This window comes from Schistocerca cancellata, chromosome 8, assembly GCF_023864275.1.
Source record: "Schistocerca cancellata isolate TAMUIC-IGC-003103 chromosome 8, iqSchCanc2.1, whole genome shotgun sequence".
Classification (NCBI taxonomy): Eukaryota; Metazoa; Arthropoda; class Insecta; order Orthoptera; family Acrididae; genus Schistocerca; species Schistocerca cancellata.
The window spans coordinates 320,310,269-320,335,060 of record NC_064633.1 but is presented as its reverse complement, the minus strand read 5'-3'; the positions used below and the strand labels follow the sequence as shown (position 1 = coordinate 320,335,060).

The 24,792-nt window shown below is 42.2% G+C and overlaps 1 protein-coding gene and 1 pseudogene across 2 annotated transcripts in view; one reads left to right on the top strand and one right to left on the bottom strand.

Moving 5' to 3' along the window:
* Positions 1 to 24,792, bottom strand: part of LOC126094912 (myogenesis-regulating glycosidase) — a 693,284-nt gene that overhangs the window by 279,898 nt on the left and 388,594 nt on the right. Inside the window, exon 1 of one of the 2 annotated variants that reach the window (XM_049909551.1) lies at positions 16,097 to 16,216. The exons of the other annotated variant lie outside the window; for it this stretch is intronic. Within the exon in view, the coding sequence (XP_049765508.1) occupies positions 16,097 to 16,156 (60 nt within the window). The 5' untranslated portion in view covers positions 16,157 to 16,216. Of the gene's footprint in view, positions 1 to 16,096; positions 16,217 to 24,792 lie in introns of those variants that run through there. 2 annotated transcript variants of the gene reach the window in all.
* On the top strand, positions 22,507 to 22,624 carry LOC126095860 (5S ribosomal RNA; annotated as a pseudogene).

Genomic DNA, 24,792 nt, shown 5'->3' with positions numbered 1-24,792 from the left:
CATGCCCGTGGCAGGATTCGAAGCTGCGACCGTAGCGGTCGCGCGGTTCCAGACTGAAGCGTCTATAACCGCTCATTCACACCGGCCGGCGAAAACGTCTGAAAATGCCTTCCTGAAGCTGCGGTTTTCAAGAAATCACTGCAGCATTTTCTGTTTAAAGGAAATGTTGCGTGCACACGACAGAAATTACGCTAACAGTAGTCTGCTAATGTTTCAGGGCGGCAGGCCCTACTACGCCCCTATGCTTTTAATACATAGTATAATATTGTAATCTCTGGCAGAAAATAAACTCAACTGAAGTGAATGTGAAAATAAAGTTTAATTAATGCGTTATCTATACTTGTTGATGCGTCTATGAAGAAATTTGTTTTCGAATGTACTTGTTGTAGAAGTTATTTTCGACTTCATACATTAGTTGAAAAAAGTCTTAAAATTATAAGAAGTACTAAAAGTGACAAAGGATATCTCTGGTTTTAAAATAGTTCACCGACATATACTTGCAAAACAGTATTTGGTGTTCTCAAGGAACGGAGTGAGATTTTAACTGAAACTGCATGTAAGATACTGTATTATTACAACTGAGATTTATCTGGGTATAAATATGCAACCAGTCGCTTTCTTGGATTTTAGATACGGTTTATTGTTCCATAACTATTTTTCGAGCCACTGTAGCCTCATCATCAGATGGAGGTGTTGCAGGAATTTTATATCGTTAACCAAGTGTAGCTAGACGCTGTGGTGATGGGGCTGGCGAAAATTTAGTAACAGGTAACGAAACGTTTACGGAACGGAAGTGATATGTGTTAGGTTCTTACAGTGCACTGCATCATGATATCCACAGCAAATCCATTCCCATAATGTCCATCGTCAGTCTATGTCCGATAGTAACTACAAGTTACACCTTGGAAGTTTTTGGTATTATGTAACTTTGTGTGAAATATATATACCTATCTCTTGGTTTTATGAACTGCCTCTGAAAGCTATCTATATGGGCGAAGAGGCAACAAGCCACGTAGTTCCATTCCAGACCACTAGAGGCGCTAGGGGTTAAACGAACCTTGAATTGACCAATGAGAGCTGTCTAAACTCCAGTGGTGGTTGTTTTGAAATATTCTATCGTCTTGCTCTGCACTGAAGTCTGTTGTCCTCGGTTACAATCGTCTTTGTATTTGTTTCATATTTACATACCACTCAACTTCATTATATACAGATTTTTTACTTTAAATTCATAAAGTTCACCGTGGAATTGAAGAGATTACCTGCTGAAAAATGTCCACAATTAATTGTAAGGTAAGACATTTAATTTTTCATTAAATAATCTCGTAGCCTATAAATGAAATGTATTCTCTTCTATCGTGAATCAAGCAGTGTGGTTTCCGCTTGTTTATTTAAATAACAACTGTTCATCTGGCTATGACGTGGGTTCATCAGAGGAAATTTGCAACAAGCATTTCTACAGGTTTCCAAAACAACCTCAAGAGTTGCTTCTAAAGTGGAAGAGTGTTTGCAAACTGTCACCAGATGTGAACTGCGCTTCTTATTTGGTTGTGAATATCATTTTTTCAAAGAAAATTTTATGAATTAAAGTAGGCATAGGCTAAACAGGGGTGTGTTTCCAAAACGTGTGACAGGTGTTCCTTGTGAAATTGCCAAAATCGGTAGTGAATCAGGCGACACTGTTGCTAATAGTGAATTGGGCCTACCAAGCTCTAGTGGTGCTATGGCAACTGTTCATTTTACAGCTGCTAATACCAGAAGTGAAACTGGTGTTAATGAACTACAAAGCCGTAGTTGTACTGTGGCAAGTAGTTCTCATGTAGGTGCTTGTACCAGAAGTGGATCAGGTGAAACTGGTGTTAATAGTGAATTAGACTTACCAAGCACTAGTGGTACCATGGAAAATCTTTATTATACAGGTGCCAGTACCAGAGGTGAAACTGGTGTTAGAGAATTACCTGGCACTAGTTGTGCTGAGCAGCGTAATTCATTGAGTGATGCACCTCTTAAATTTTTTATCTCCCCTCAAAATGCATCTGCAGATAGTGAGTACACATTCTTATCTGAAACATTTTGTAATGTGGAAAGTGGAGTTTTAGGTACAGGGGTTTCAAAAGCAGACTTAACTCCAACAAAATCAAAAATGTACAAGATTCATAGGAATACTCTAACAAGGCTATCAAAACTGAAAGCAAAGCAACATCATGAAAAATCAGAACTGAAAGAATTTAAAGATTTATATTACAGCAATACTTTCTCTTTCATAGAATCTAATTTAAACTCTGTTGCCAAAGATTTCATAAACAGCCAATTACGAAATGCTCATCGATCAGCAAATGGAAGGCGATGGACACCCGAGGACAAATTATTTGCTTTATCATCATACAAACGAAGTCCCCGCCTATACAAATGTTTGTCAGTTCATTTTTATCTTCCTTCTGTGAGGTATGTGAAATGTATGTTGTCTTCTATACCTTTTGAACCAGGATTGAATACTTTGGTCATGAATATAATGAAAGCAGAAGTTGAAGTAACGAACAGCAGTGACAAATATGGTGCTTTGTTGTTTGATGAAATGTCTTTAGAAAGAGGGTTGTATTATAATGCAAGCAAACAAGAAATTTCAGGGTTTCAAGATTTATGACATTTAGGGAGGTCAAATATTCATGCAAATCATGCATTAGTTTTCATGGTTAGAGGCATACATAAAAGCTGGAAGCAGGTTGTTGCTTATTATTTCACTCACAACTCAGTTTCAAGTATCATTTTAAAAAGTCTTATTACCTATGTCATAAGGCAATTGCAAGAAATAGAGCTAGAGGTAGTTTGTACAGTTTGTGACCAGTGTGCAACCAACCAGAGAGCACTGAAGGAACTCTGCTGTGAGAAATCTACTGAGTCCAGTCCATTTCATTTTGTAGTGAGAGATGAACCTATTGCAGTCATTTATGATATCCCACATCTATTAAAAATACTAGGAATACTCTGCTAGGAAATAAAGCTTGGGTTTAAAAAAGAGGCCAGTTTTGAATATATTCACAGAGCTTTTCTTCTGGATCAGTAGAAGATGTTTAAGACATTGCCAAAACTACATAGGAATCATTTTGAATTAAAGGATTCTTTTACTAAAATGAAAGTCAAGGTAGCTGCAGCCCAGCTTAGTCATACAGTTGCTGCAGTTATTGAAACTTATGTGGCATTTAATATCTTACCTGCTGAGGCAATATGCACTGCAGAATTTGTTGAAAAGATGGATTGTTTATTTGATTCACTGAACAGTTCCTATTGTTATCCACAAGATGGCAAGTCTTATAAGTGTGCCCTCTCTGCAGAGTCCCCACATATTTAAATGTGGTACAGTCTGTTAAAGGAAATGGAAAATGGGAAAGTGTTGGAGCTAGGCACAGGGAGAGATAAGACAAATATGTTCAGTTTCATAAGATCACCGATGTTCATTTGGAACAGATTTTAAAAAATGGCTTTAATTTTTTAAGCATGAGGGCTCTCAATCAAGACCCAGTGGAAAATGTATTTTTGTTGTGTGAAGCAGCATGGTGTTGCAAACACCAACCCAACTTGCTTTCAGTTCAAAGCAGCATTGAAAACAGTTATAGTCAATAACATGTCCTTACCTACAAATTCACTAGGTAATTGCGATGATGATAGATGCATGCCATTAAGCAATTTAAGGTAATTTTTGGGAGCTAGTGATGACAACTTTCTTGACTCCACAACAGACCTTTCCATTATGGATCAAAGTGCTTTATATTGTGTCCTTGCTGATAATGAAGCTGGTGGTGGTGGTGGTGGGGCTGATGTAAGAAATGACAGACAAGCACTAGCATATGTAGCTGGTTACATTCCACAAAATATGGGTGTAACACCTGAAACCAACTGTAGTGACTGTAAAACAACTCTGTTCTCACCAACACCCACAGAGCATCATTTATTTACAAGTTTCAAATAATATGATGCTTTAAACCCAAAATTATTGTATGCTAGTGACAGCTTAATGTCCTTTGTAGCAAATGTTCATAGTCAGTTGTATGCATTCTTAGATAAATGTGGACACCAGGAACAATTGAAGAATACATTCTATTCACTGTTTAAGTTTCCAGAGGAAATAACATTTTGCAAGGCCCATTTTTCAGAATAGTATATTTTAAGACAATGTGTACCTCTATTGCTTTGCAAGTATGTGAAAGATTGGAAACATACCATCAGTAATAAAAGACTTGATATTGTTAAAGACAAATTCAGTAAACAGTTTAAAGTTTTATAACAGTTAAAAGAAAAATTTTCTTGTATGCTTGAGAAATAAAGAGTAAGTTTTGTTTTCATTTCACTGTTTTCATTTCACTGTTTTTATCCACCTTTCCTGCTTTTGGTACTTGATATTAATGTTTTTTTTGTGTTGAAGCATTTACAGTAGAAAGATGTAGGAACCTCTTTATTAAATTAATGGTCAGTAGTGCAAGTTTGCTGGGCAGTTACTCAGAACTTATAGTCCTGAAAGAAAGTTGTAAAAAAATTTTAGAATTCTGCATTAATTAATACTGTGATAAATATTTATTAATTGAACCTCTTTAACTGCTGCTTATTCTTTTAATAATAGGCTATTTTTCTCCACTGATCTAGCGGCTTGTATGACGTAAAAATTATGACATTATTCAGGAATATTTGTAGTCCAGTTTAGCTGCTACAATGTTATTTTTCTTTTGCTTCAATTATTTACACTGCAAGCTTGTTTTGACTTACTCTCAGTTTCAAGTGTTTCATCTAGTTCTTATGAACCATAAAACATGCTGGAGCTTTTACATGTTGATAGATAACAATATAAGCATGTCGGTTTAAAAGTCTATTTTTGACGTTTGCGCCTCACAGTCGCTGCTCCTATCTTGTATGTCAGACACAAATGTCAAAAATAGACTGAAACTATTACTGAATATGTTTCTCTCTGCTGTAGTACAGTGCTGTGTTTCAATTATTTTATTATGATGCCAGCCAAAATAATTACATAGCACGCCCAGAAAAATAAGGTACTAGAATTAAAAAAAAAATAAAAACCTACAACGTAAGTTAACTAGGGGGGATGCAACCCGCAATGTTATCATATTTTAGTTCATCTCCATACCACTTGAGGCCCTGCTGTCGGTCTGTGTTTCCCACTTTTAACATGGGAGTTGCGTTTCTCTTTTTTCTTGTTCTGTGATTCCAGTCCTATTTGGCGCTGAATGTGGCAGGCACGTTTGACTGCGTGACGGCAGGGCGTCCGATCAGCGATCTTTCTGAAACGATTTTCAAGAAACTATTCAGTAGTAAACTCTCATTCTCGCACAATTTATAGTTTAATTCGTCAGGTTCGTGATGAACCACCTATCATTCCGTTAATGGTCATAGCCGTTGCGATGTGTCAACAATACATACACTAATGCAAGAAATTCTTAGTCTGCAGTGAAAAACAGGTGTCGCTATGAATTTGTGTGTGGTGCGTGTTAGGTCAGATGATCCTATGGATTAAATGTAGGTAATATATTGAATTATTCTATAAATTTGGAAGGATCCAGCTGTCTGTTTCCAATCTCGAGAAAATGGAATGTATGTAAAGCGCTCCGTCATGAACTCGTGCTTCAGTGAAGAAGCTAGAATGAAATACTCATAAATTCTTCGTATCTTATAAATGTTATGAGATATCGAAACCAGATCTTCGCAAATGATAGCGCGCAAATACGAGAGTTTTTTGGCATATGATTAATATGCGAAACTATCATACCTACCGCGATTTTCAGGAGACTACAGATTTTTTCAATCAAATAATGTAATTAATGAGGGACATCGGTAGCTGGTGAAACTAGAACTGCTGTGGGTTTTGTAATAATATAAGAGATGAAGTTACACGTTTATTTCTATACTGAGAATGATCTGTTTTGTAAACTATTGACCTGACTTGCACCCAGTAGTTAGTTTAACAACATATTGTTTCAGTATTCTGTCGCAATTTCAATTGCATTACAATGTTAGTGAGATGAATATTTCTAAACTCTGCTGTGTTCTGAAAAAAAAGCAGATCTTAACATAGCAACAAGAGAAGTTACGTATTCCTCAGAACTCGTCCCAGCGCTTCAACTACCTTCTTGATACGGCTGACAACTCCAATCGTGTCGTGTAACATTTTGTCAGCATTTCAACATCAATGATCGTAAAGTTATTGCTGTTTTTTGCCACAGTAGTGTTCACCTACGCCCATATAATGTCAGTCGGACTGAAATGAGCTTGATACGGAGGAAGCCTGATTAAACTATGCCCTTTACCGGTAGCCATTTCGTCAACCTGGTAGCGTGGAGTTTTGACTTGTACAATACTACAACTTCCATTAACTTCGCCTTATACACACTACGTTAAACTTTATAAAATGGAACATTTCTTTGTACCCAGAGCAAAATATCAGCTTTCGTCCACTGCACTGTTGAAGCTTGGTGCATTACTACTGTCGAATTGCGAGGAATGTTTTGCAGCAGAACATCGTCTTGTCATACGGTGCACGTGTTCTTGGATGACACTTTTATTGCAAATCTCGTATTCAGATGTACTGCACTGTTGTTATTAATGCATCGCCAAAATTGGAACACTTGTGCACAATACCTGATGACTACGGAGCATTTTAAAGCGAGAAAATATGACTTCACAATGAGAACTGACAGCTACGGTCGCAGGTTCGAATCCTGCGTCGGGCATGGATGTGTGTGCTTTTAATTAGTTCTAAGTTCTAGGCGACTGATGACCTCAGAAGTAAAGTCTCGTAGTGCTCAGAGCCATTTTTGAGAACTGACAAACGTTGATGCGTGTCACGAAGTGCTAATGTTTAGTCATGGTGTGGTAACAGGGGCGCTTTACCAGCCGAACCGCTGGCGGCGTGGAAGGGAAAGCTGGCTCGCCATTGGTGTTACCTGGGCAACGGCTTCTCGTCCCCCTCCGGTCAGCCAAACGTCAAAACGCACTATAGTCCCGATCGTGAAATATACACTAATGGCCATTAAAATTGCTACACCACGAAGATGACGAGCTACAGACGCGAAATTTAACCGAAAGGAAGAACATCCTGTGATATGCAAATGATTAGTTTTTCAGAGCATTCACGCAAGGTTGGCGCCGGTGGCGACATCTACAACGTGCTGACATGAGGAAAGTTTCCAACGGATTTCTTATACACAAACAGCAGTTGAACGGTGTTGCCTGGTGAAACATTGCTGTGATGTCTCGTGTAAGGAGGAGAAATGCGTACCATCACGTTTACGACTTTGGTAAAGGTCGGATTGTAGCCTATCGCGATTGCGGTTTATCGTATCGTGACATTCCTGCTCGCGTTGGTCGAGATCCAATGACTGTTAGCAGAATATGGAATCGGTGGGTTCAGGAGGGTAATACGGAACGCCGTGCTGCATCCCAACGGCCTCGTATCACCAGCAGTCGAGATGACAGGCATCTTATCCGCATGGCTTTAACGGATCGTGCAGCCACGTCTCGATGCCTGAGTCAAAAGACGGGGACGTTTGCAAGACAACAACCATCTGTACGAACAGTTCGACGACGTTTGCAGCAGCATGGACTATCAGCTCGGAGACCATGGCTGCGGTTACCCTTGACGCTGCATCACAGACAGGAGCGTCTGCGATGGTGTACTCAACGACGAATGTGGATGCACGAATGGTAAAACGTCATTTTTTCTGATGAATCCAGGTTCTGTTTACAGCGTCATGATGTTCGCACCCGTGATTGGCGACATCGCGGTGAACGCACATTGGAATCGTGTATTCGTCATCGTCATACTGGAGTATCACCCGACGTGATGGTATGGGGTGCCATTGGTTACACGTGTAGGTCACCTCTTGTTCGCATTGACGGCACTTTGAACAGTGGACGTTACATTTCAGATGTGTTACGACCCGTCGCTCTACCCTTCATTTGATCCCTGCGAAACCCTACATTTCAGCAGGATAATGCACGACCGCATGTTGCAGGTCCTGTATGGGCCTTTCTGGATACAGGAAATGTTCGACTGCTGCCCTGGCCAGCACATTCTCCAGATCTCTCACCAACTGAAAACGTCTAGTCAATGGTGGCCGAGCAACTGGCTTGTCACAACAGCCATTCACTACTCTTGATGAACTGTGGTATCGTGTTGAAGCTGCATGGGCAGCTGTACCTGTATACGCCGTCCAAGCTCTGTTTGACTCAATGCCCATGCGTATCAAGGTCGTTATTACGGCCAGAGGTGGTTGTTCTGAGTAGTGATTTCTCAGGATCTATGCATCCAAATTGCGTGAAAATGTAATCACATGTCAGTTCTAGTATAACAAAATTATCCAATGGATACCCGTTTATCATCTGCATTTCTTCTTGGTGTAGCAGTTTTAATGGCCAGTAGTGTATGTGATGAAGTAGATTATTTCGCAGTTATGGTAGCTAGTGCAATATCGGGAATATGGATATTATGCTGGCGCAGACAGAAATTACACTACACTATAGCTATTTTCAATTAAAAGCAGAGGATGAGATGCAGATTCAAAGTAGTTCAAAAAATGGTTCAAATGGCTCTGAGCACTATGGAACTCAACTGCTGAGGTCATTAGTCCCCTAGAACTTAGAACTAGTTAAACCTAAATAACCTAAGGACATCACAAACATCCATGCCCCAGGCAGGATTCGAACCTGCGACCGTAGCGGTCTTGCGGTTCCAGACTGCAGCGCCTTTAACCGCACGGCCACTTCGGCCGGCTCAAAGTAGTTAACGAAGAACTTCTGTTAGTACGTATCTCGGATCGCTGCACACTGTTAAGTAGTGTTCCTCTACCAGCAATTCGCTGTTCAAGATATCGTCGATTCCAGAATCCTTTTCGCGATTTTCTGGCTCGTGTTTGACAATCGTTAACAGAGCTAAAGCAGCTACGAGTATTTTATGCTCGTCCATTTTCGTAATAAAACTGGGTTATTTACGTGCCAGCTATAGATGGGGACTGCTGCAGGAAAGCTCCAAGGTCGCAAATCACGGTGAGGAGCACGTTGCGTTAGATGTAGCACGTCGTTTCAGAGCCTGCAGCAATCACGACGGACACAAAATCTGGCGTGCTTCGCAATGAGAAACACGTCCCTAGTGAAGGCGGTTTAAGCGTTCTAGAAAGCTGGCCAGTTGGGACTTTTTGCTCCACGACAGTTGCCCAGGTCGTTCTGCATGCGACACTGTCACACATGTTATTTTTTGGAGTATTAAATTTTGCCTTAACTCCCCAGCCCCTGTATTCTCTTGTCACACATGCTGTTTCTTTGGAGTATCAAATTTTGCTTTACCTCCTCAGCCCCTGTATTCTCTTGTCACACATGATGTTTCTTAGGGTATCAAATTTTGCCTTACCTTCCCCGCTCCTGTACTATCTTGTCACACACGCTTTTTCCTTGGCGTATCAAATTTTGCCGTACCTCCTCCACCCCTGTATTCCCTTGTCACACATGCTGTTTATTTGCGGTATCAAATTTTGCCCTACGCCCCAGCTCCTGTGTTCTCTTGTCATGCATGTTGTTTCTTTGGAGTATCAAATTTTGCCTTATCTCCCCAACCCCAGTATTCTCTAAATTTTTTCCTCTATCCTCAGATGAAGAAACCGTTGTATGTCAAGCATTTCTAGATTGACGACGAGGTGATTTTCAAGCTGGGACTCGAACAGTCAAAATACAAACTTCTACAACCAGGGTCTCCGTCAATTCATCCATCATTGGGAAAAACATGTCGCTCTGAAGGATGAACATGTGTAGAAGAACTAATATCGTCAAAAATTTCCATAGCGTCAACTGGATTCTTTTAGTGGATAATTAAAGCTTTAGAGGACCCCTGGTAGCAGGGAAATTTAAAATAAGGCTGTAACGGTAACGTTTAAATAAGTGTGTATTGTATATATTCGGTATTATCAAGACACACAACTGTTACAAAGTATTCATTACTCGCTAATTTAGTTACTGAACGTCAATGCTGATGTAGCCATTATACACATGCACTTTTCTACTAACCTATGAAGTTACGGGCATAACTGTCCACTTGACTGCACCATTTCACTCGGGTCTCTTTCGTAAACAAATTTTTCTCTTCTTCGTACTGGTTAACAATAGCCGTGGCTACACTGGCATTAATGCTAAGAGCTGAAGTTGTAAGAGCTCAACTCGTTGTCATATCAAAATAGTTCGAAACTGAGTCGCCACGCCACTGTCTCATGTACGCCAGTGTACACTCTCGCCGGACGGTTATAATTGTGTTGTGGGCATTCCTGTTATACAGTTAAAGCCACTGTCTAACCACCTAAGTGACAAAATGTTCCATCCAGCCTAATAATGAAATACTCTTTGCGAGTAGTAATCAATAAAACTGCTCAATTCATTACGTACGTCTAATACACCTTAAGTTGTAGGGTAGTAAATATCCACACCAAAGAAGCAGGAGCACTAAATCTGTGCTGAAACTGTCTGAAAAAATCTATAGCAAATTAACAATGTCAATTTCTGTTAGTAAACATGTGCCCTAAGGAGGAACACATTTCCCAAAGAACTGGCGTTCACAACCAACTTTAGATCACTTGTACAGGATGTATGAGCTGCCCATACCACTGGGTTTCATGCAGCCCACAATGCTTTCAAATACTACGCGCAATATTTTCATATTCTCTCGCTCTCTGCATGCAAACTACTGGCTCTACGGAAACACAAACACGTGATCCTTTTGTAGCAATTTTAATGTAGTTAAATTTTCTGCTAGGATACGTTTTCACTGGAGGTGACGGTTTTCCAGTTATTCAAGAAAACGTGTTTGAAGCTCACTTTCGTACGTTTTTCTTGAATAATTCGAAAACTACGCATCTCATTAAAAATTTACCAAATTAAATCTCCTAAGAAAAGGTTCTCACATTTTTCTGTAGGACAAATAATCTGGGCTTCGCAAGCACAGAAAATGAAAATCTTGTGTGGTGTCTGAACACACTGAGTGCTGCATAAAATCCAGATGTAGGGGCAGCTGAATCGCCCTATATAAGTCCACATATGCAGTCACCTCAGTATCAGAGTCAGTTCCATAACTTTATAAATGGTTCAAATGGCTCTGAGCACTATGGGACGTAACTTCTGAGGTCATCAGTCCCCTACAACTTAGAACTACTTAAATTTAACTAACCTAAGGACATCACACACACCCATGCCTGAGGCAGGATTCGAACCTGCGACCGTAGCAGCAGTGCGGTTCCGGACTGAAGCGCCTAGAACCGCACGGCCATAGCGGCCATCCCCATAACTTTATAGAAATGCTTGTTCGAGGACAGGCCAACACTCTATCCTACCTACGGCAAGTGTACTAGACGTTTCACCCACTGGTCCACTTGGCACAGTGTAATCCAGACTACCAGCAGTTGCTGTGGTTGTGTTTGAAACTGTACAAATAGTAGGTACATCGTCTGCATCAGCGTCTCCTCCATATCCTGAATCTTCTGAGTGCTCTTCAGTAACCTCTTCCCAGCAGTTCATTACATGATCAGCCAGAACTTCATATGCCTCCTCCATTAAATCATTATTATTGATCTAACAGATATGTTCCCGAAAGTTAGTATGATCCCTCTAACAACAAAAACGGGCCAAAAATGAGTACATAATTCGCCTATTATATTCAGATGTGTACGTAAACTGTTTTCGTCGTGATGCATACTTTCAGTAATCGTTCTACATTTATATTGTCAGCGGAAATATTTTGTACACAGAAGAGCCAAATAAACTGGTACCCCTGTCTAATATCGTGTAGGGACCCTGCGAGCACGCAGAAGCGCCGTAACACAACGTGGTGTGGACTCGACTAATGTCTGACGCAGTGCTGGAGGGAACTGACACCATGAATCATGCAAGGCTGTTCATAAATCCATAAGAGTACGAGGGGGTGGAGATCTCCTCTGAACAGCACGTTGCAAGGCATCCCAGATGTTCTCAATAATGTTCATGTCTGTCGAGTTTGGTGACGAGCGGGAGTGTTTAAACTCCGAAGAGTGTTCCTGGAGCAACTCTGTAGCAATTCTGGACGTGTGAAGTGTCGCATTGTCCTGCTGGAACTGCCCAAGTCCGTCGGAATACACAACGGACATGAATGGATGCAGGTGATCAGACAGGATGCTTATGTACGTGTCACCTATCAAAGTCGTATCTAGATGTATCAGGGATCCATATCACTCCAACTGCACACGCTCCACACCATCACAGAGCCTTCACCAACTTGAATTGTCCCCTGTTGACATGCAGGGTCCATGGATTCATGAGGTTGTTTCCATACCTGTACACGTCCATCCGCTCGATACAATTTGAAACGAGACTCGTCCGACCAGGCAACATGTTTCCAGTCATCAACAGTCCAATGTCGGTGTTGACGGGCCCAGGCGATGCGTAAAGCTTTGTGTCGTGCTGTCACCAAGGATACACGAGTGGGCCTTCGGCTCCGAAAACCCATATCGACGATGTTTCTTTGAACAGTTCTCACGCTGATACTTGTTGATGGCCCAGCATTGAAATCAGCAGCAATTTGCGGAAAGATTGCACTTCCGTCACGTTGAACGATTCTGTTCAGTTGTCGTTGGTCCCATTCTTGCAGCACCTTTTTCCAGCCGCAGCGACGTCGGAGATTTAATGTTTTACCGGATTCCTGAGATTCACGGTACAGTCGTGAAATGGCCGTACGGGAGAATCCCCACTTCATCGCTACCTATCAGATTCTGTGTCCCATTTCTCGTGCGCCGACTATAAAAGGACTTTCAAACTCACTCAAATCTTGATAATCTGCCATTGTAGCAACAGGAACCGATCTAACAACTGCGTCAGACACTTATTATTTTACATAGGCGTTGCCGTCCGCAGCGCCCTATTCTGCCTGTTTCCATATCTCTGTATGTGAATACGCATGCCTACACAGTTTCCTTGGCGCTTCAGTGTATTACCTCAACGGCTAACATTTTTGAAAAAAATTGTAAAACAATATTATCTGCAATGTTCACTCTTCATTACAAGAAGTATTTTACAACAGATTATCAGAAAAATTAAATGTAACTAGGAACTGAATTCTGATAATCTGTTTGTTTACATGTACGGCGTGGAAGAAAACGAGTTGTATTTAAGCTTACAAAGGACTCCAGTATGGATTTGATATTTTATAACGTAGGCAATGTTACTGTGAATTGAACTGAGCGGTGATTATATCAGATGATACCAGAAGAACAGATCCACAGGTGACAAAAGCAAGCTGAAAACAAAACCAGCTATGACATTGAATGTCCCAAAAGCCATTGGTAAATATTTATGCCATTAATTACTTTTCCGCAGATACCGCAAGCGTACCAACTTAGAAACATAGAAATGGTATTCACACTTGTCAGGGACCAAACTGTAGATTTATTAATAGCAATAAAAATTTATTGTTTGTAGTAAATAGAGTAGTAAACACCATCTGAGACCATTTGTCACTTAATAAGTTACCAGCATCACTTAATAGGTGAACGCTGCGGACTATCGAAAAGCCGACGATTTGCCGTACCGTAGAGGCGGTAGCCCATGAAACGAAAGAACTGGAGTGTTGGGAATGCTGCCGACTCCGCTAGGTTCCGGCACAAATTGCATGTGGGTATAGATAACATGACGAGTGACGAAGTGTATTCAGTACTCCGTGTCGCTAACGACTTGCTCCACTGAAAATAAGAAATTGGAGGTATGTACGAAAAGTACTGATTCGGCACCTGGTGATTCTCGGGAAATGTCCGATGAATATCGTGGTACGTTACGGGGCAGAGCTGTGTTTGATGGGGCATGAACAATACGACCGCGTGTATGAGGTTACAGGAACTCATATTACTGATAAAATACATTTACAAACCTGGAAATTAGATGAATGGCAGTCTGACTAGGATACTATCACTGAGGGTAAGAATATTCACAAGCACTATGAACAAGCTCAAACTGTGCAAAATTGCTACTACTTGAGGTGTGGTCCACTTATTAACAGGTCGCGGTCCACGTCCCAGACATTTGCATCGAATGGGATGTAATAAAACACCAACCTGTGAATGTTGAGAGGAAGGTTCCGCTGTTCAAGTCGTTTTCAGTTGCCACCTTTTCATTGTAGAGAGAGATTGCAGGCAACTAGACTGCGGTCTGCAGACAATTGTAAGTGACCAAAACTTGTGTACTACTATTATATGACTGTTCATCGAATATCTAAAAGACAGCTGCTTAACTTTTAGTCTATAAGATTAAGTGGACGCTCTGAATATCAAAATAACGTCAACAGATGAAAAGAAGCATTTTCTTCATTACAGATAATGATGAGCACATAGAAATTTAATTAAGAGAAACTTTAAAATATATAATGTTACGGTGACTCACACAGTTACGTGTAGGTTCAAGGATTGTTGTTGTTGTTGTTGTTGTTGCCGGCAGCGGTGGCCGTGCGGTTCTAGGCGCTTCAGTCCGGAACCGCGGGACTGCTACGGTCTCAGGTTCGAATCCTGCCTCGAGCATTGATGTGTGTGATGTCCTTAGGTTAGTTAGGTTTAAGTAGTTCTCAGTTCTAGGGGACTGATGACCTAAGATTTCAAGTCCCATAGTGCTCAGAGCCATTTGAACCATTTTTTTATTGTTGTTGTTGTTGTTGTTGTTGTGGTGGTGGTCTTCAGTCCTGAGACTGGTTTGATGCAGCTCTCCATGCTACTCTATCCTGTGCAAGCTGCTTCCTCTCCCAGTACGTACTGCAGCCTACATCCTTCTGAATCTGGTTAGTGTATTCATCTCTTGCTCTCCCTCTACGATTTTTACGCTCAACGCTGCCCTCCAATACTAAATTGGTGATCCCTTGATGCTTCAGAATATGTCCTACCAACCGATCCCTTCTTCTCGTCAAGTTGTGCCACAAACTCCTCTTCTCCCCATTCTATTCAATAACTCCTCATTAGTTGTGTTATCTACCCATCTAATCTTCAGCATTCTTCTGTAGCACCACACAAATACTCTCAGAAACGACTTCCTGACACTTAAATCTATACTCGATGTTAACAAATTTCTCTTCTTCAGAAACGCTTTCCTTGCCATTGCCAGTCTACATTTTATATCCTCTCTACTTCGACCATCATCAGTTATTTTTCTCCCCAAATAGCAAATCTCCTTTACTGCTTTAAGTGTCTCATTCCCTAATCTAATTCCCTCAGCATCACCCGAGTTAACTCGACTACGTTCCATTATCCTCGTTTTGCTTTTGTTGATGTTCAAGGATTATCGAGGCACAAACCAGCGTTGGCAACGTAGAAAAGTGTTGTAGCAATAGGTTTAGAAGTACTGTAATCGTGCTACGATTTTCCATTTCTACTGGCAATTAAGGTTTTCAGAAGCAACGTAGGTCACAGCATGTATGACATGTGTTAAATCTGCTATAAGTTTTCTGCCGTTGATGAAATCGGTAGCAGAATAAATATCACTATCACAGACAGCAGAGCATTTTGTAAAATTCGTACATGCTGTTGACCAGGGCATAAACAAGATGTTAACTCGGAAGTTACTCGCTTGGAACGTTTGTTAATGTCTTTTATTTTAGGTTATTTTTATTTGAGTCTTATTTTCAATATTCTGTTTTATTTCTACATTAATTTTACCAGTGGCTGCTCTTAGCACAACTTATAGTTGTATGCATTATATAAAATATTGTACATCGGTATGATTATTAAATATGCGCGGCCTGTTTTTAGTTTCCAGATAACAGGTCGAAAATTGGTGGCAAAATATTGAAGTGAAATGGAGTCGGAACGAAAGTGCGGAAGAGATGGTAGGCGAGTAACGACACGTTTCCATCACTCAGAGTGTAATGTTACAAGCAATACGAAAACTGACAACTTTTGCCCGATTCGGTCACGATCTCTACGTGCGGGAAAGAAAACATGCGCGTAACGAAACGTTCCAAGCAGTAACGAAGCGGTACCTCGAATCGTTATCCTACAACGAAAGCAGTCCTAATGTGTTCACTGCAGGCGCCATGGTGCAGCTGATGATTTACCTGCGAGCCCACTGAGCGCTTCCTGCGTCGCACGTTGTCAGTGGGAAGTCCCGTCAGCATGCGTCGGCCTCCACAGATCGCCGTCTTCCGCGCACTGCTACTGCCGCTAGTGTGTGTCTGTCGGCACACACACGCGCGCGTTTGGCAGCGGCGAACCGTCTGGCCGCTTGAAATAGCAGGCAGGTCCCCCGTGCGATGAAGAGCAGCACCTATGCTGCGCTCTCCAACGGCCGATGCCAGCGTAATAGCTGCGCGCTTCCGCTTGCTTTGATCGAACCCTCTCTCCCTCTCTCATTGCCTCCCCTCCGTCCAGGTCTATCTTTTTCTCCATTATTCTGTGACGCAGCAAAGAAGTATTTATCTCAACGTACGACGTTGGATAGAAGTACACGAATGATTTGGCTGCGATGTTTTTTGAGTCTTATTAACGACTTAAAACCCCAGAAGCGACGTAGATGAGGCTGAGACTAGTAGTTTAATATTAAGACACATGAGGCCGCAAATGTCGGGACGCGCCAGGTTAAGGGCTGGCCAGACAGAATCCGGCCTGCCGCTGCGACGGACGGCGCAGCAGTGGGCCGGGCGCGTCAGCGGCCAGGGACGCCACACAGGCAACGGCCGGCCGCAGCGACTCTTGATGCGTCAGCTGTTACACTGTGGAAGGGGCCGAAACCCATTATTAAGCTTGCATGCGTAGCGCGATTGTCTTGGCGTTAGACGATTTGGAATCCTCACACGGGACGCGTTATCTTTGTGCGAGTTTATTTTTTTTTTTAATTGCAGAAATGAGTAGGTCGCACTAGCGATACGAAATGGCACTAAGAAGAGAAGATGGTTGCACGACATTAATAGCAAGAGAGAAAGCTTAGGAGAATACCATCGTCTGTGTATTGATCTAAGAGTCTGACGAAGATAGGTTCTTCAAATATTTTCGTATGTCGTGAGAATGTTTCGAGGAAATGCATCGCCTGATAAAAAGGTAGCACCGAGAAGTGCACAACGAACTGGAGAAAGCCAATTAATACAAGGCACAGGCTAACCATTTGTTTGAGGTAAGTTTTACCGTTTGTGGCCTCTTTGTGCTTCAAACAGAAGTCACATAAATTATTCCATTTCAGTTTTGCTGTATCATATGAAAGGTTCGGCGGAAGAAAGTGCTATCCCACAACGTAGTTACGAGTGGAGTGATAAATTTATTTGCAGTGTTTACGAATACAGCAAACGATAGTAACATCTAGTTACGCATGTCCCGCTAGAGAGAACTTTCTACTTAATAGATTGTTTTGTTTCATTGTATTCATACCATTGTCATTGAATTTAAACAAACATATCTTTGGTCGCTAACTTATCCATTCGTTCTATCGGCATAACAGATATTAATCTTTTCCAGATACTTGACTACAGGCGACAGTCGGTTAGGACGTTCAACAGTCTCAGATATTGTGAAATAAGTATGCCAGGCAATATGGACTGTTCTACAGCCCAAGTATTTACATACTCCTACAACAGAGATGTGGAAGAAATCTGAAGGAGGATTTCTAGATCTTTGGGGGTTTCCGGACTGCCTTGGAAGCATAGACGGAAAGCCTATCCAGGTTGAAATGCCCGAAGGATAGTGGATCCCAGTTCTTCTGTTACAAACAGTTCTTTTAGCTAGTTCTCCTGGCGATCGTTGATCCATACTACGGTGTTTACCGTAGTTGATATTGGAAGTTTGGACGTCACAGTGACAACACTATTTCTGAGAATTCAGCTTTCTATCAAGAGTATATCGAGGGCAAAAGTATTCTACCTCCAAATCAGGATCGCGTGTATCAGACAAAAAGTTGTATTCTCTCACCTCCTCTGTAAGTCTTTCTGTGTCCATGATGCATACACTACGAGCTGCAAGACAAAAACCTTCTCAAGCCGCTGCCTCCAGTGTGACAGCAGAGCGGTTGAGTGGGCCAACAGAGGCAAGCAGCCGCTCCGGTTTGCGGCGAATCTGTAATCTGTGACAACCCGGCGGCGGCCGGTGCGGCAGGCCGTATGCCGGTGCGTCAAAGCCGCACTCTGTGTGACCGCCGCCATACAGTAACGAGCGATTCAACAGTGCGGCCTGCCGGCTGCGGCTCAAGGCCACAGGCCGGACGGCCAGGCCGCATTCTGCCTGGCCAGGCCTTTAGCCGAGAGCGCTAATGCGCTGCTTCCTGGACTCGGGTAGGCGCGCCGGCTCCTACTTGAACCCGCCCTGCGGATTAACGACGAGGATGTGGTTTTTAGGCGGTTTTCCACATCCCACTAGGTGAATACTGGGCTGATCCCCACGTCCCCCACAGTTACACGACTCTCAGACCTTTGAAACATGTTCGCACTATTTCATGATTTACACTAGATGCAGACAGCTGGGGTACACGATTCCATCCCGGGAGGTACGGGGTGGTGGCAGGAAGGGCATCTGGACACCTCTTCAAATTTGCCTTGCCAATTCCGATTGTAACCACGCTGACCCTACGAAAACTGCGAGATAAAGGTGTAAGCAAAAGAAGAAAAAAAGAGGTCGCAAATGTCAGGAAATACCTCAAAGGTGAATGAGAAACGTTGAACATGTGGCGTCACCAGATGGCGTACCTCGCCGCCTGTGCAGCCGTTGTGTCTGTCGATCCTACCCTCGCCACTATAGGGCAGTGCAAGACATTGTTCCTCTACGCTACTCTGTTCTTTTGCTTGCATTATCCGTTATGATACAGTAGTGTTCACAGATGACGACAATTTAGGAATCATTTCATATGTCAGATTTTGTCAGCTTATTAACCTTGATTACAGAACACAGCATATCTGATCACTGTGTTGCCTTCCTTCAATATATACAGGGTGGTCCATTGATAGTGACCGGGCCAAATATCTCACGAAACAAGCATCAAACGAAAAAACTACAAAGAACGAAACTCGTCTAGCTTGTAGGGGGAAACCAGATGGCGCTATGGTTGGCCCGCTAGATGGCGCTGCCATAGGTCAAACGGATATCAACTGCTTTTTTTTAAAAATAGGAACCCTGCTTTGTTATTACATATTCATGTTGTACGTAAAGAAATATGAATGTTTTAGTTGGACCACTTTTTTCGCTTCGTGATAGATGGCGCTGTAATAGTCACAAACGTATAAGTACGTGGTATCACGTAACATTCCGCCAGTGTGGACGGTATTTGCTTCGCGATACATTACCCGTGTTAAAATGGACCGTTTACCAATTGCGGAAAAGGTCGATATCGTGTTGATGTATGGCTATTGTGATCAAAATGCCCAACGGGCGTGTGCTATGTATGCTGCTCGGTATCCTGGACGATCATCCAAGTGTCCGGACCGTTCGCCGGATAGTTACATTTTTTAAGGAAACAGGAAGTGTTCAGCCACATATGAAACGTCAAACACGACCTGCAACGAATGCCCAAGTAGGTGTTTTAGCTGCTGTCGCGGCTAATCAGCACATCAGTAGCAGACAAATTGCGATAGAATCGGGAATCTCAAAAACATCGGTGTTGAGTATGCTACATCAACATCGATTGCACCCGTAGCGTATTTCTATGCACCAGGACTTGCATGGCGACGAGTTTGAATGTCGTGTACAGTTCTGCCACTGGGCACAAGAGAAATTACGGGACGATGACAGATTTCATGCACGCGTTCTATTTAGCGACGAAGCGTCATTCACCAACAGCGATAACATTACCCGGCTTAATATGCACTATTGGGCAACGGAAAATCCACGATGACTGCGACAAGTGCAACATCAGCGACCTTGACGGGTTAACGTATGGAGCGGCATTATGAGAGGAAGGATAATTGGCCCCCATTTTATCGATGACAATCTAAATGGTGCAATGTATGCTGATTTCCTACGTAATGTTCTACCGATGTTACTACAAGATGTTTCACTGCATGACAGAATGGCGATGTACTTCCAACATGATGGATGTCCAGCACATAGCTCGCGTGCAGTTGAAGCAGTATTGAATAGCATATTTCATGACAGGTGGATTGGTCGTCGAAGCACTATACCATGGCCCGCACGTTCACCGGATCTGACGTCCCAGGATTTCTTTCTGTGGGGAAAATTGGAGGATATTTGCTATCGTGATCCAACGACAACGCCTGACAACATGCGTCAGCGCATTGTCAATGCATGTGCCAACATAATGGAAGGCGAACTACTCGTTGTTGAGAGGAATGTCGTTACACGTATTGCCTAATGCATTGAGGTAGACAGACATCATTTTGAGCATTTATTCCATTAATGTGGTATTTACAGATAATCACGCTGTAACAGCATGCGTTCTTAGAAATATTAAGTTCACAAAGGTACATGTGTCACATTGGAACAACCGAAAACAAATGTTCAAACGTACCTACGGTCTGTATTTTAATTTAAAAAACCTACCTGTTACCAAGAGTTCGTCTAAAATTGTGAGCCATATGTTTGTGACTATTAAAACGCCATCTGTCACGAAGGGAAAAAAGTCGTCCAACTAAAACATTGATATCTCTTTACGTACTACACGAATATGTAATAAAAATGGGGGTTCCTATTTAAAAAAAGGCAGCTGATATCCGTTTGACCTATGGCAGCGCCATCTAGCGGGCCAACCATAGCGCCATCTGGTTTTCCCCTTCAAGCTAGACGAGTTTCGTTCTTTGCAGTTTCTTCGTTTGATGCTTATTTCGTGAGATACTTGGCCCCGTCACGATCAATGGACCACGCTATATATATATATATATATATATATATATATATATGTGTGTGTGTGTGTGTGTGTGTGTGTGTGTGTTATTTTACCTTCATTGTTCATTAACGCGCATGCTGTTTGTAGGATTCGACAATCCACAGTCACAGACGATACGTGAGAAGGTAAAACACACTATGGGAAACGTTGTGTGCAAAAACATCGTGCTGTAAGCGTGTTGGAATTAGCAGCATCATAACACAGATGCATGTCTGCACGTTTGTTAAATGTAAATTGATTCATTGTATGCTAGTATTACGACTACCTCTAGCATTACAGTATCACATCGGATAATGAAAGAACGATAACAGAGTGGCCTTGCAGAGCGATGTGTTGCGTGTCCTCTGCCAGTGAGGGTAGCAACGACAGGAACAACCGCTGCACGTACGTGATACGTCATCTGGCAAAGTCACATGATTAACATTTATCCACTTTTGGGGTATTTCTCGATATCTGCAGCCTCATGTGTCTTATACTGAATTAATTGTCTCAGCATCATGTAAGTCGCTTCTGCGGTTTTTAAACGTTGATAAGGATCACTCTGTGTATTACACAGACATGTGTTTGCATCTGGCCTCCGGATGCGCCCACGTGACAACAACGTGGGATTCAGTACATTCGTGAAGAAATGCAGACAAACGAAGTCTAACCTTGATATTGTTAAAGGTACACTATCTGATCAAAAGTATCCAGAAACCCGTTAGTAGGCGTTAATTTGGGCTGTGTCCGTCCTTCGCCTTTATGTCGGCTTGTACTCTGCTGTGGACAGTTTCGGTGAAGTGTCTGTGGCCGAATGACAGCCTATTCTTCCTCAAGAGCCGAAACCGGAGAAGGTAGTAATGTTGGACGCTGGGGTCTGAAAGTTGACTTTCTAACTCATCACCCAGGTGTTCCATTTTTGTGTTCAGGTCAGTTCTCTGAGCAGACTATTTCAAAAATATTATTGTGCACAAACAATTTCCATTGCACCCCCATGCTGATACAAACAATCATTGTGTCGAAACTGTTCCTTTCCTTTTCACAGTGCACAGTGCTGTAAAATTCTACTACGTACATCTAAATACATACTCCGCAAACCACCGTACGCTGCGTAGTGGAGGGTACCATGTACCACTAAAGGACAATTCCTTTTCTGTGTCACTCACAAAAAGAGCGAGGGAAAAACGACTGTCTAAAAGCCTCCGTAAGACCTTTAATTTCTCGCTTCTTATCTCCATGGTACTTACGCGAAATGTACGTTGGCGGTAGTAAAATCGTTCTGCAGTCGGCATCAAAAGCCAGTTCTCAACATTGTCCCATGAAAAAGAGCGTTATCTTCCCTCTAGGGACCCCAATCTGAGTTCACGAAGCATCTCCATAATAACTGCGAAATGATCGAACCTACTGGTATCAAATCTAGCAGCATGCCTATGAATTGCGTCAATGTCTTCCTTTAATCCGATCTGGTGGGGATCCCAAACTCTCGATCAGTACTCAAGAATGAGTCACACTAACGTTCTATACGCCATCTTGAGGCATGGTGCCTTGTATCGCTCCTGTCTAGAGCCTGTCTCTCTGGAGGATGACTCGTGCGTGCTCAGTGACAGATGGTCTGAAGCGGATTCAGTCGAGTACGTAGTTCTAATTTTCATCTGCTAGAGGACAGTAGTAGGCAACGGCCTTCCCGCAGTGGATACACCGGTTCCCGTGAGATCACCGAAGTTAAGCGCTGTCGGGCGTGGTCGGCACTTGGTTGGGTGACCATCCAGGCCGCCATGCGCTGTTGCCATTTTTCGGGGTGCACTCAGCCTCGTGACGCCAATTGAGGAGCTACTCGACCGAACAGTAGCGGCTTCAGTCAAGAATACCATAATAACGACCGGGAGAATAGTGTGCTGACCCCACGCCCCTCCTATCAGCATCCTTCTCTGAGGATGACACGGCGGTCGGATGGTCCCGGTAGGCCACTCGTGTGAATGATGCGTGAATGTGGTCTAAAGTAAATATGTAGATCATTATTCTATTGATGAACGCTGTACGAACTAGCGTGAGAAAGTTTTAAGACAGTGTGAATGCACACCATGGGGAATTTTGTATCATAATATTTTAAGTAAGTTTATGGTGAAAGGAAAGCTAATTCGAGTGCAAATGAAAATAGTTAATAAAGCAATTAACAAAATATCACAATGTTCAGTATTTATTTCGGGAAAAAGTACAGTTCGAAAGTGTGTTATTTGTTGATTGGTTAGTCATGAAAAGCGCGGACTAAAGCGCGAGGATTAATGTTTTTCTAATGGCCTTAAATAAAACTGACCAATCAGAATGGTATATCCATCGCGCATCTTTTCTCTTGGAGATACAGAATGTATTAAAAAACTAAAACCCGCCTCGATTGCGAAAAAAGCACCTAGTGTTAAGTGTTAACCCAGGTTTCGGCGTAGATAACTACACCTTCTTCAGAACAACAATAAAACACACAAGTGCCTATGAAGACCTACGCCGAAATCTGGGTTAACACTCAACACTAGGTGCTTTTTTTCGCAATCGAGGCGGGTTTTTAGTTTTTTAATATATTAACCAACGAATGCTGACGCGCTGCGATGTTGAAGATACAGAATGCTTACAGCATGGAGAGCTGCATCAAACCAGCCTCAGGACTGAAGACCACAACAACAATACAGCAGGCTAAGGGAGTCGGAGCCCAGCCTTTCAGTGGTAAGGTGGTGAGTAGTATGAGCTCCGAAGGAAGTTATAATTTGCCGGTTTTAGTTATGCTACATTTTTTAAAAGCGTTTTAAAGTGGAGGCATATTTATTCTGGTGTGTTTTTAGAAAGTAGGGATTTTTTAAATAGTTTTGTGTATGAGAAAAGACAGTAATTCCACGTGGCATATTGGGCAGATAGGTGACTAAAAACTTGAGTGCATCTTTGTTTTGGTTTGCCGCATGCTTTCCCTTCTCTCGCTTTTATTCAAGAGATGTCACGGGGCCACAGTGGGCAGACCTCGGGTTGCGCTCCCTGCCCGCTCTACCCCTGACCACTCCTTTATACCACAGATTGGCAATTTAAAAAAAATTATGTAGATTCGCACTTCACCACATCCAAATATTTTTGTTTTAAAAATAAATAAATAAAAAGGGGTAGCTGCGCGGTCAGGGTGGCGGATTACTAACCAAAGGATCCAAAGTTCGATTCCCGGCCTGTTCGGAGATTTTCTCCGCTTGGTGACTGAGTGTCGTGTTGTCCTTAAGTTCTTGTCGTCATAACTGGCATTCCGCTCTTGAGATGGCTGTATGGGCATGTCCAGAGAGCCAGTTAAAAAAAAATGAAAGTCCACGAGCCTACACTGAAATTTTAAATATCTTTTAGCAACGCCATCTTCAGAGATGCAATTCACGAATACGACTATCGAAAACTTCTGTAAGTTCTCTAACTATTACAAATATTCTGCAAGTCACGCCACATACTGAAAACAAATTATAACTTGAAAGTGAACGTCTGTAGAGTTCTACGACCACACACATGGCAGAAAACCAGTTCCATAGAATGAGTCTAGGCAGAAGATTATCTATTACTGACTTTTTTCAAGAGTACGCATTTTAGGTATGCAGCTATTTTGTAATCACTCGTTGTGCACCCTGTAGGTGTGGTAATTTATTACTTCTATTATTTTACAAGATACTGTCACAGAAATCAGTCAATATGTACGGTGCGCGCCCTAATGACACTTAAGTGGAGGTATGAAAGTGATTTCTCCTATAAGCGCAATTTTTTGTGCATATTCGCTGGCTACAGCGTAAACGGTACTTACAGTCAACTCTCTTACCCACCAGCTAGGTTTTTTTATGAGACTGTTGTCACCACCTTTAGATGACTTATACGCAAACACTAACAAGATTTTCTTCCATAGGCGTTCTTTGTCGAAGCAAATGAGTTAGCTCAGTGCTGTACGTGGCG